Genomic DNA, 13,330 nt, shown 5'->3' with positions numbered 1-13,330 from the left:
ACTTCACTTAACTAGTGGTGATTATAGTCTTTATATGACTAATTATGATGTTATATGATGTCATTCTACAGTATGACATCATATTTCCTCATTAGGTCTGATTCTTGGTAACATAAACCATTCCCCCTCCCACTTCAGAAACTTTAAATGGATGGTGACATGTGGCTTTAATTGAACACTGGGGTATTTTATTGTTTTATTGACGCGTTGATAAAATTCACCGGTTACAACACGAACAAACAAACCAACAAACAAAATGATACAATTACAGTCCTCCTCCAGAGCATCTTCTAGCTTTCACAGTGAAGTCAGAGAGACAGATGGACATCTCTCCTAGATGCCTGCTGTGTGGGAGGCTTAAGGAAGAATGCACAAGTGTGTGTAAATGGTGCATTTATATAGTTCCTTCATCCAAAGCTCTTTACAATGAGAATTACATTCATGGAGGAAACCATGCAAGGCACACCTACGCATCAGGAGCAGACTAGCAGTTAGGAGTTCAGTGTCTTGCTCAACTTCGACACTAACCCAACGGTCTGCTCTACCTCCTGAGCCACTGCCGCTGTGTACGTGTGTGTGTGCGTGCGTCCTTCTGCGTGGGTCCTTAACCCCCCCTCCCCCCACAAACACAAAAAGATAAAAATAAATACATAAATAAAACTAGAACTGCACTCTGTCAAGATGCCAACTTGGGCCCTGCAGAGAGCGCCATGAGGTGCGCTCACCACTGGCATCACCACTGGCGATGCCAGTGACATCACCACTGGCATCAGCAGGAATGCTGGTCCCTCATTGGCTGTTAATGATGACGTTCGCCAGAAATGCTGGTCCCTGATTGGGCTACAGGCTTAAATACGGGCAGACACCGACATACATTATAGGCCTACATACGCAGCCGAAAGCAGTACTTGCATGCTCTGCTGGCGCAAGTAATAAAACCCACCACAGGTCCGATTTAAGTGTGTGTGTGTGTGTGTGTGTGTGTGTGTGTGTGTGTGTGTGTGTGTGTGTGTGTGTGTGTGTGTGTGTGTGTGTGCATGCATGCGTGTGTAGCAGTATGGGCGTTCCCACAGCCCATCCTCCTCCCACTTGTTAGTGAGCTAATTGATGGCAGTATTTAGGCAGCATTGCTTTCAGCTGCGAGATAGCTGTTGTCTCTGAGTTGGAGGGCGCTGCGCCTTCACGGTGTGTGTGTGCAGCATGCACAGCACTACAGGTGTCCCCAGCTCATGCTGGCCTTTGGGCTTCAGCTACTTTTGTGTGAAGGTATGTTTCCCTTTTGCTGCTTAATGACTGGTATGCTCTGTAGTGTAAGCTTGATCATGACCGTTTGTTTGTCGTTTTAGCTCATGGCTTTATACGACTCCTTCTGGAGCTCCTGCTCTGGAGTGCAGCGCTAAATGGCTACGCACACCAGGTAGGTTGACGGTCCTCCTTTTCTGTAATCGTGTGTTCATTTGGTGTCTTCACCAACATGAATATAAACTTGGGCTTTATGTGCATTTCAGTATTACTAACTCTACCCGGTGTCTGCTGTTGTGGATAGTACACCACTGTGTGTGCTGCTCAAGCAAACTGGGTAGGTTCATTGTGCATCTCTCTGTTACTGTTTCGGAACTTTATATTTTGGTATAATAGGTATAACATGGCCACTTGTTGCCTTGCCATTTCAGGGCCGGTGGCAACTGCTGTTTTGTTTCCGTGGTTCTACTACTTAATCAACCCACAACTCCGAACCTTCCTATTCATGAATTGCCTGCGAAGACACAGCACTCATGGTTGCATAACTATTAAGTCATTTTACCCAGTACTTGAAGCTTTCAGGATGATCTCATTATAAAGCGTGTATTTCACGGCAAGTCTTTTAAAACTGTCATTTCTATTGCAGGCCAGGTGCTGGGGCTCCTCTTTGGGGCAGGTGATGGCTTCCCCCCTGGTAGTGGTAACTCCCTTTTGATGTGTTATGTTGATTTTGGTTTGCTGTGATTGCTGGAAGTGCCACTGCCATGGGTGGGTCACCATGCCCCTCTTCCACTCCCCCAGCACTGGCCCCCTAGATGCTCAGTACTTTTATTATAGACTCACCATTGATGACACTGCCCTATTGTTTTATTGTTCAACCAAGAAGAATTGAGATTAATTAAATAACTATGTAATTAATAAAAGCCTATTTTGTACTTTTGTTAAACACGTGTTTCTGCCTGTCTTTGTAAAACGAACTTGTGTGCTTCTTTTGACATTAAGGTGTTTAATTAAGATAATAACTATTTCCGGGGGCGCAATTCCCCCGGTGGCGTTGTCTGGCAGCTACCCTAAACTATACCACTATGCCACACGTGCATGCGTGCGTGTGTGTGTGTGTGTGCGTGCGTGCGTGTGTTAGTGAGTTTTTACAATTTATTGTGTGATAAAGACTAAAATAAAGTTCAATCAGGAGGGGTTTCACTGTATGATCTGATCACAGATCAAGTGAAGGATACAGGATGCTGGTGGGTGGGAAGCCATGGCTGAAGCTTTCAGGGGAGCTGGGCAGGAGGGCCAGAGACTCCATCACACGCTTTACCCTCTGCTTGTGTTCATCTGTGGGCGGAGGCTCAAGAGCAATGACCTGGAGCTGAAAAGGAGAGAGAGAGAGGTGAGATTCTTTTTTATATCATCACAAAAGAGCAATGCCTATATAAATGTTCTTTGTGGCTGTAAGGTTATTTTTGCTAGGATGACCTGAATAATAATGAGGAAGAGAGGAGAGTGGAGAAGAGGAGAGTGTTAACAAATAAGAGGGAGACTGATTGAGAACATGAATGAGGCAACACAGCTCTGTAGCTGAAGGAGAGACAGCAGGTCAGGAGAGAAACAGAAACAAGGGATGAGACGAGCTGAGGATTGAGATGAGCAAGGAAGATGAACCTTTCCTCTCTCACTCCATCCTGAAAGTGAGAGAGGAAAGGTGGATTGGGAGGAGAATCTGAAGGCTCAACATTACCCAGAGTATCCAATTAGATGTTCAGAAAGGTACACAAAAGTTTTTTTTTTCTCCCTTCAATGTTATTTAATGAGGCAAGTTGACACAGAACTGCGACCAGAAACATGTAATCAACATTAACTTGTGTGTGTGTGTGTGTGTGTGTGTGTGTGTGTGTGTGTGTGTGTGTGTGTGTGTGTGTGTGTGTGTGCTTCGTTTGAATCGTTTCAACTGCTGCGCGGATTGGATATTCGTTAGACCCACCCCGCACTCATTGGAGCAGCCGAAAATAAATCCCGATTCATGTACTCAGCTCCAGACCAGAGAAAGAGTCCACTCTGAGAGTGGGCGGGGTCTATGGTCTGGAAGCAGGCTAGCCTGGACCCCCAAAATAATCATATTTGTACTGGGGACCCCTCCAACCTTCGAGCACTAAAAGTGGAGGCATTCAATTTTGTATAACACGGTTCTATTGTGAAAATAGCAGATCTACATGCTCACAACGCCTCGCATTGCGAGCATGTAGATCGGCTATTTTCACAATTTCTGCTTCTAATATTCGACAATTTGACCAATGTTTAATTGTCATTTAAGTCCTTAAATTGACACTTTAGAAATGTTCAGATACCCTCTATACACTTAAACGTTATGCTGGTTTTCCTACTGTTGAGTGAGAAAACAATGTTGCACATTAAGGTAGGGGACCCCCCAAAATAATGTGGGGAACCCCTGGGGGTCCCGACCCACAGGTTGAGAACCACTGGCTTAGAGGAGTTTCTTTACACAAAGAGTGCTCCACACTTTCACAAATGGAACACTTACACACATGGAACTGTCAGTTACTACCCTACCCTGGTTTGCCAAAGCAGTCCACTCCAGAGATTTCAAGCCACCAAATAAAACCTTTAACCTACCATAACCTGCAAGTGATCATGATTACAAACCTGAAAATGCTAAATACTAAAGATGATGATATTAAAACATTAAACAAACCCTGTATCGACAGCTATTCGTAAAAAAATAATGTCCCAAAAAATGTCCATCATAACCCCAATTCATGATGTCTACTTCAACATGATGATCATCAGTACCATTACATTATTACTAACATCGCCCACAACAGCTAAAACATCGCCAATTCTCTCTGAATCCAGGAGAGTGTAGGGGCCAGTAGGGATGAGACATTGTTTGTTCCCACTTTGTCTTGACTGATGGGTGTTGTCAGTCAGAGCCGACAGGTCCGGTCTGGAATACACAGGGAGGAGGGTGGATGGAGTCAGATCAAACAGAATGTTTGTCTCCTTCACCAGCTGTCAGGTGTGCAGATAACTACAGCATGCTCCCAGCTGGACTTGCAAGTTTTGTAAAGCTTGCATGGAGACACAACATAGCGGATTAAAAATATAAAACAAGGAAATCGATATCTGAAGGACTTCAGTCAAAAGAGAATCTGATGTTTCTTTCTAACAAAAAAGTAATTTTACCTCACTTTGTGTCAATCGTGTTTACCCACTGTCTCTGAAATCTTTGTCCATAATTGTTTTTGGACAAGGTTTTATTTTAACCTTTTTAATGGGACAGCACTCTTCAAGTGTGCGTGTGTCGAAAGGGGGTGGGTGGGTTTTCTTTTCCTTTTCTTGTTTTACTATTGTTTGTGTTGTTTGTCTGTTAATTGCATTTTTCTTTTGATTATGGAAAATAAAAATATTTGATAACAAAAAAAAAAAGTGTGCGTGTGTGTCAGTCTGTGTGCCCCTACTGTCAGCAGCTGTTTAGGATTGCGGTGGTCTTCTTTTTAATGTGGTTCTAGTATAGCAAAGCATCAAACTGGCCTCAAAACTGCATCTCCTTGTTCATAACAATCTTATTTCCTTTCTATTTTCTGTTCCAGTGAGAGGACCACACAATCACCATCACTAATTCATGAATGTTTTTTCTGTTTTGTTTTGCAAAACATTACACAAATAAAGAATAATATTCACCAGAGGCAGTGTGCAAGGTGGGTGTGCATAACAATATAAAGACACTTTTACGAAAATACGGATTTCATTTGGCAATTCCTTAAGAGCATGGGAGGGGAGGAAAGATTAAATCAAAGACGGAGAAATGAACAACAAGAGTAACCCAGATGTGCGTAGTTAAGCTGTTAAGCTCATCGTCGACTTTGACCACCAAATTGCTCCATTTCAGGTACTGAGTTCGAGATCTAATATGAAGCAGTTTCATGGCCTTTTTGTTATAGAGAGTCTGAGGGTTAAAGACTAAAATATATAGATGTAAGAGAGGTAGAAAACGAGTGAGACGGGGTGAGTGAGAGAGAGAGAGACAGAAATAGGTGACAGACTTGAGAATTGAGGAGGCTATAGAAAATCTGCAGAGACATACAAATCCCAAAATGACAAGCTCTGATATACAAGCTAGTCGAGCATAAACTGCAACAGTGGCCTTCACCTCAGCTTGCTGTTATACTGGACAATGAGTCACACACGCGCGAGCACGCACACACACACACACGCACACACACACACACACACACACACACACACACAGTTTGATTTGATTGATTGATTGAAGACTATTAGAAGTTTGCATAGGAAAAGGTACAGTTTCATGACGGTACAGTTCACTGGTACAAGGTCTACTAAAAGGAGATCCATGAAAAGACTAAGCTTATTTCCACTGGAAACCATTGAAGTATCTCATATTTTGCATGTATGCTCACAACTCACATAATGTGTACATCATTGGTAGGCAACAGGTGGCCCATGGGCCAGAACTGGCCCGCCAGCGAAAACATCTGGCCCGACAAATAGGATAGCATATGGACAGCAATATCTTTGAATTGATGACTGGTAAGATGAACAAATAGTTCCATTTCTATTCTTTGAATGTTTTCACTGTCAACTTTCCTCTTGAGACTTTTGGATGAAAAACCTCACAAACCAATCCATGCCTTAAATAATACATTGTTTCTCTCCGTTCTAAGGGACCCTGAACCATGAAAGAGCTCTTGTTCAATTGTATCTGTCTCCAGGTAAAATATTATTTTGAACGTTTTAATTAAAGTGCCAAATTCAAGGATGAGGCCTGCACAAAAACGATTACATAAGCATTTCTGTGCTGTAACATTTGATTCCACCAGCTTTTCTATCAATCGTTATACCACACACACACAAATATTAACTATAATAAAAACATATGTTAGCTATTATTTTATATAAGGTTGTTTGTTGCAAGTTCCAGGTTCTAAATTAGCCATTGATTGTATTCTGGGCCACCATCTAATGTCTTTGAAAAGGTTTGGCCCGAGGCCAAACTTACCGGTACTTGCTAACCCCTGGTGTACATGGACAGAAGCTTGAATCCACACAAGTATACATACACATGGGCACACATCGCACGCACGCACGCGCACACACACACACACACACACACACACACACACACACACACACACACACACACACACACACACACACACACACACACACACACACACACAGCTATGTCAGGTCCGAAGGTAGGGCAGAAGGAAGACGGCATGATACCAGATCACTGATGACAAATGAGCTCACAGAAAGCTTCCTCAACCTACTGAGATGAAATCTCAGTCTAGTGACACAAAGCATATCAATCCTGTGTGTGTGTGTGTGTGTGTGTGTGTGTGTGTGTGGGTGTGTGTGTGTGTGTGTGTGTCTGTGTGCGTGTGTGCGCGTGTGTGTGTGTGTGACAAACTGAGACAGCAGAGCTGACATGAGGGCAACATGTGCTGTCATGAGACTGTTAGAGAATTGTGTCTGTCAGGTTGAACACCGTTTCTTCCAGCCTTTTATCCTCCTACTCACACACCGACACACATACCGGTACATACAAACACAAGCGCACACACACACACACACACACACACACACACACACACACACACACACACACACACACACACACACACACACACAAAGACATGTGCACACTCACACCACACAGACACGCACCCTTTAAAACAGACATATAGTCACACACACCTGCACGCATATGCAAATGTAGTCCAAAACTCTACCATTGAAGCAGCTGGTGCCATCAGAGTGTCAGTTCATTATGTTCCACCGACTCAAGAGCTACATTCACATACAGTAAGATACTGTATATCTGGAGGTTTTGGCTCTCTATTCCACGCATGCTATAGTAGTTACTGACAAGCAATTTGATTGGACAGGTGGATGTTCCAACTAAACTTTATGATTCGCTTCAGCTTAGCGGTGATGCTAGTAGCGGTTTACACACTGGCTGCTAAAATAACTGGAAGTTACTGTACAGTAAATGTACCAGCCAAGGAGCAAATTAACTAACTTAAATGTCTCTACTTCAGACTTAGCAAGTAAGATATAAAAATATTTGAACACAAATGCCATCATAAACAGTAATCATACACAAACCATATATCCTTGAGTCCATCTTTACTATAAAATGGGGACTTGTGTGATGCTGGCTGTAAGAGAAATCCATTACCCATTATTACTGGAAATAACACCCCCCTGGTGTATTATTATGGCAGTAACATTTAAAATCTTATATCAAGTGAATTGTGTTTCAGTGAATCTGATTAAATAGCATGTTGACACGCTGTGAACCAGCCACCATTATGTGAGGCAAGGACTGATTTAAGACTATACTGTCTGATTGGGCATGTCCTCTGCACATAACCTCGCACACGGAGCCTGTTCCAGAAGACGCTCTGGCAGTTAATTGGGGTTTCCCCGCTATGCAAAGCGCTGCTGTTATATTTGCATCAAGTAAGCTGAGCTCTTCAACTTCTTCTTCTCATTTTCCCTGCTGTCATGTAATTTCCCTGCCCTCGCTGTTCTGTGGAGAATGAATGCCCACAGCTAAAAGATGCAGTAATATGAGAACACCGTCCACTTCACTTGAACTTTAAATTAACTTGACTTTCTGTTTGCATGCAAGAGTGTGGAAGTTTGTTGCCATAGGACGTAAGTGTTAGGTGTACTGTACAGTGTATGTTCATAATGTGTACAGAATTTTATTTTATTTAGAGTAGCCAATCATTTTTAACCACTTTTTCTCTCCGATTTAGTTGTTGTGCCAATTGATTCCTCCCCACACACATTTCTGATTTGTCACTGCTGTTGTATCCTTCTGACTCACCTGCCAGTGAGGAGCCCCCACGGGGAGGACGTACAGTACTGTAGAGTGGCTATATTTACAGTATATCTTATATTTATGTGTGTGCCATAGGGCAAAATGTGTACAGTTAGTTCCCGCTACTCCAGTGACAGTTCAGATATCATCGTTGTGACGATAATGACAATATACTAGTTTTGTTGCTGCTCTTATACCACCATTATTATTATTTTTTAAATATTTTTATCCCACGGTTTTTGCAACCCATTTTCTCACCCAGTGCCAACTACCTAACCTGTAGTCCTGGTTTCCGCTCTCCCCCTGCCGTGCCAGGGGAATTGGGGAGCACCTGGCTGACTAGGGGGATTATACCACCATTATTACTGGGGTTGGTGGGGGCCTGACAGTAGCCCCCCGCGGGCCGCAAATGGCCCGCGGGCCGCCTATTGGGGAACCCTGTCCTAAGTGTTCATTTATCCATTTGTAACGCTGAGAGTTAAATGAACACTTTGTGTATGACGGCGTACCTGAGTGAGCAGCAGCCGGAGGGCATGAACCGTTTGGTTTCCCAACTCCATTGGTCCTTTTCTCTCCACGGCCTCCAGCACCTGCTCTAAGTGAGGAACCCACTGCAACACCCTACTGCCCTGCTGCAACAGCTGGAAGAGAGACCGCACGCACGCATGCACGCGCACGCACGCACGCACACACACACACACGCACGCACACACACACACATACGCCCACCCACGCACGCACGCACTCATTTGTTAGGACATCAACATCTTATGACAGAAATGTAATAAATGCCATTTTTCAACTAAAGGTCATTACACAACAGGAGTGGTTATTTCACACCAAACCTTTATTTTGGTGATGCCTCATCATTGATATAGTTTAGTGATTTTATTTGCAACATTTCAACCTAATTTCTAAACATATTTACGCTTTAGTTATATTTAGGCTGGAGTTATGCCAACCAACCCCTAGATTCACACGGAACCCAAGTTGTTCATTCCACTCTCAAGATCTGATACCAATTCAGAAGTCATTTTAAATTTACCCTTCCATCCACCTTAAGTCCGTTATTGAATAACCACTTATTTAAACCATCACTCTCTGATTCCGGTTACTCGGTTTGGCATGAAAGGGGTCTGAAATCGTTTAAAACGCTATATAAGAATGCTAAATCTAACCTCGCCACCTCTCATCACTTCAGGTATTTCCAAGTCAGACATTGTGCTCTATCACTATTTACAAACTTTCCCCAGCTACCCCCAACTCAATCATGGGAGGAGCTCATCCAATGTGACCCTTTCCAAAAGTCACAAATATCTAGGATTTATAATGGACTCCTGTCTTTAGATGATACTCCCAATAATAGAATCTGGGAGGCCGAATTGGGGCTGACATTCGATGACAGTTGTTGGGATGCTGCCTTAAGTACCTTTCACACAAGCTCAACCTGTGCACGTCTCACCCTTATACAATTCAAGGTACTGTTTAGAATTCATTAATTCCAAAGCAAAACTGTCGCAAATATGTGACGGATAGTTGTGACAGATGTCATTCTTCACTCTGTAATCTAAACCTTATGTTTTATTCATGTCCACTCTTGGTTAACCTCTGGCAAAATTATTTTGACACAATGTCCAAGATTTTCACAATCTCTGTAGATATTTCTCCACATACTGCTATCTTTGGTGAACCGGAAGACTATGCACAATTCACTTCCAGACAATTAGAGGTCTGAATGCCCTATCAGAGTACAGTCTGCAGTGATAAGTCAACACCACGGTGTAGTTTTCTAGCTATCACCTAGGCTTTGTAATACATTTTTAGCTGATAGCTAGAAAACTACACCGTGGTGATGACTTATCACCACAGACTGTACTCTGATAGGGCCTTTAGCATTTACCTCCTTAATAGTAAGACATCATCTTCTTCTCCAGTGGAAATCCACTAAACCACCCTCTAGTACCCAGTGGCTGAGAGAAGTGATATGTCCTTCTTAAAATTGGAAAGGACTAGAAGCTCGGCCGCCCGAGTCGACGACCTGGCCAACTCGGGAACGATGTAAATAGGGAATGAATGCTCCACCATTTAATGCAAACCCCATCATACCTGTTGTCATAGGACCCGTTTTGACCATCTGTTTGCCTGTGTCCATTTATGCCCATATATGGAGATATCTGTCTGTCTGCGTCCATTTTATGCCCATATATGGAGATCTCTGTATCTGCCTGATGGTCGGCCGAGCGTCTAGTCGAGGACCAGCCTACTTGGGAACGATGTAAATCTCTATGATGCGCAACAACGGTGTGAACTACTGGGCCAGAGAGAGATGGTGGTAAACGTTGGAACCAAGAGATAAGCTCAAAATGTTTTCCTTATTTCCTTGTACCACTATCTGTTGCCTATTTCAATCAATGCTAGTTCTGCTATGCTAGGTTTGATGTTTACAGTACCTGGTATCCTAGTTTTTTTGTAGCACTTAATTTATTTCTTTTGACTTTTAACTAGCGTTCATGCCACTGTTTCCGGTCCTGCACCATAAGTTTGTAAGTTACTCTTACAAACTTGTAAGTTGCTCTGGATAAGCGCATCTGCTAAATGCCTAAATTATAAACCGATGATTTATTGAAACTGTTGTACACATCAAGCGTAGACATACTGTGGAGCAAGTGAGAGAGTAAATTTAAACCAAGGGAAAGTGAGAGAGACAGAGAGAACAAGATAGAATACAAGTACAACAGATTAATTGACACAGAAAGATAAAGTGAAAGGAAGAGCAATTGTAGAGTTACAGCCACTCTACAGGGAGGACAGCAGACTTCAGTAAAGATATGTCTTCACTACTGTAACATGATGGCTGCTAAGAGTAATAGGCTATACTGGATGTGGCAGGTTTGAGTTTTTAGTGTGTTACTGCATGTCACACAACTGTCACTATAGTGGCGTTTCCATAAAGCCTCTTAATGCGCATTAAGGCTTTTATGTATACATTTTTTATGGAAACACTTCAAAATTCGAATAAAGTTTTTTAATTCGCAAAAACTAAACGCGCATTAGTGAATGGAAACGGGTCAGCCAATAGTCCACTAGCGCTAGCCCACAAAACAAACCGCCTGAACCCGCCTGAATCTTTACAGACTGTTGCGCAAAGACAACCTCCGACAGAACTTAAAACGAAGATTTGTTCAATGCAAAGTTATAACAAACTGTCTCAGTATCACGTTCAGTCTCTGTTTGTGTTGTTTGTTTGTGTCGCTCTTCTGCGACCTGGCGTTTCCCAAGGACCCTAAGCACAACGGTGGGGGCCAGTGGTGTGCAAGGAGGTAGGGAGCGCTACACTAATTCGAATGACACCCACAGATGGAAACAGGCTAAATTCAGTTTGTCTTAATGCTGTTTTGTAGTAGTGTAATTAGCCATGAGGTGCGCTCACCATTGGCATCACCACTGGCGATACCTGTGACCTCACCACTGGCATCACCAGGAATGCTGGTCCCTCATTGGCAGTTAATGATGACATTGCCAGAAATGCTGGTCTCTGATTGGGCTACGGGCTTAAACATGGGCAGACACCGACATACATCAGCCGAACACAGTACTTGTGTGCTCTGCTGGCGGAAGTAACTAGTTGTACTTTTATAATGCAGTAACAAGTAAAGTAACTACCGTAAATTACTTTCTGAGAGCAAGTTAAAGTAACTTGCCCTACCCTGGAGATGGATGCCTGTGTTTAGCCCTGTGTGTGTGTGTGTGTGTGTGCGTGTTTGTGTGTGCGCGCGGGTGTGTGCACGTGCGTATGTGTGTGTGTGTGTGTGTGTGTGTGATGAGTCACCAGAGTGAGGAGTGTGAGTGTGGCAGGGTGCAGTTGACAGCTCTCTCCTGAGTTGAGCAGGGAGAAGAGGAGGAATCCAATCCATGGTTGAGACAAAACAAGCTGGGCTGCACACACACACACACACACACACACACACACACACACACACACACACACACACACACACACATAGAAACACTTTGAGTTCATGGTATCATCATACATTTAACAGGTGATACATCTTGAAATATACAGTGCATAATTAGTCTTTACACAGCTAACACATCATTTTATAAACTAATCCATGGAGCACTGCTGTGTAGTCGCGGTGCCGTTGATCCTTCAAGGGGAAGGATGGAGGAAGGTCATTTAATTAAGTTTAATTAAGTACGGTAAATGAGTTAATTCACAGTCCAACACTTCTGTTCAGTTTCATTAGTCCTACTGAATTCAGATCAGTACAGCTAAATTCAATTTACTACAGTCCACTTCAGTTCAGTGTGCTTCACTTAATTTCCACCAAGTCCGATCCAGTTCAAATTGATTCAGTCTCGGTTAAAGTAAAGTTGTTCTCATTTTAGCTCAGCCCAGTTAAAAATCTAATGAAGTCCTGTCTAGTAAAGGTCCAGTTAAGTTCAATCCAGTTAAATTCAGTCTAGCTTAGGTTAGTTTAGTTTAATACAGTGAAGATAACTAACATGTTACATGGGTTTAGTGATAAATTAACAAATAATAATAATAATAATACAGGAATGGTTTCAGGCCCGGCACCAGGACTACAATGGCTTAGGGGGGCGTGAGCTTAAGTGAAGGTTGCAACCATATGCAAATGTGTGTTTCAAGCAAGTCGCCTTTGTTTTCGAGTATTTGCAACTCGTTAAAACTGGTTTCACTGATGTGTCCACTGTCATCCTCTAATCATTAGAGGATGACACAGGAGTGGATTTTCACTCCCGTCACGTCCCACTCCCGCAGAAAAACCCCGTCCCGTCCCAATCCTGGGCCAGAGTAAAAAAATAAATCCTGTCCTGTCACACTCCTGCAGAATGTCTCCTGGTCCCATCCCGCTCCTGCTTAAAATGGATCCCGCTCACCTCCCGCTCAGGCTTCAGTAGGAACAGGCTTGTACTTTGACATGCAAGAGACCAAAAGCAGCAGCTGTGATTGGTGCTGTTTATTTCTGCGGTTTGATCAACTGTCTGGGATGATTCCCGCTCCTGCCCACTCCCGTTGTCTTTTCATTCCCACCACGTCCCGATCACGGCACTAATACAAATTTGACTTCCGTCCTGCAGAAATCCCGCGGGAATCACGTGACCCGCGAGAATTCCCGTCAAATGTCATCCTCTATATAGGGGCAAGGTGGTCCGCGTTGCCCCCCCCCCATGGTGCCGGGCCTG

At 43.3% G+C, this 13,330-nt stretch overlaps 1 protein-coding gene across 1 annotated transcript in view; it reads right to left on the bottom strand.

Annotated features, from left to right (window-relative positions):
- Nucleotides 1-206: 206 nt before the first annotated feature.
- The window catches only part of LOC308282856 (meiosis inhibitor protein 1-like), a gene marked incomplete at its 5' end in the record, with an annotated part of 38,999 nt that continues 25,875 nt past the window's right edge, over nt 207-13,330 (bottom strand). Inside the window, 4 exons of the mRNA XM_080723244.1 lie at nt 207-344; nt 2,481-2,614; nt 8,629-8,760; nt 11,949-12,055. Of these exons, the coding sequence (XP_080579370.1) occupies nt 266-344; nt 2,481-2,614; nt 8,629-8,760; nt 11,949-12,055 (452 nt within the window). The 3' untranslated portion in view covers nt 207-265. The remainder of the gene's footprint in view (nt 345-2,480; nt 2,615-8,628; nt 8,761-11,948; nt 12,056-13,330) is intronic.

Source organism: Nannobrachium achirus (genome assembly GCF_963921795.1).
Source record: "Nannobrachium achirus genome assembly, chromosome: 4".
Classification (NCBI taxonomy): Eukaryota; Metazoa; Chordata; class Actinopteri; order Myctophiformes; family Myctophidae; genus Nannobrachium; species Nannobrachium achirus.
This window is presented reverse-complemented; position numbering and strand designations above follow the sequence as displayed.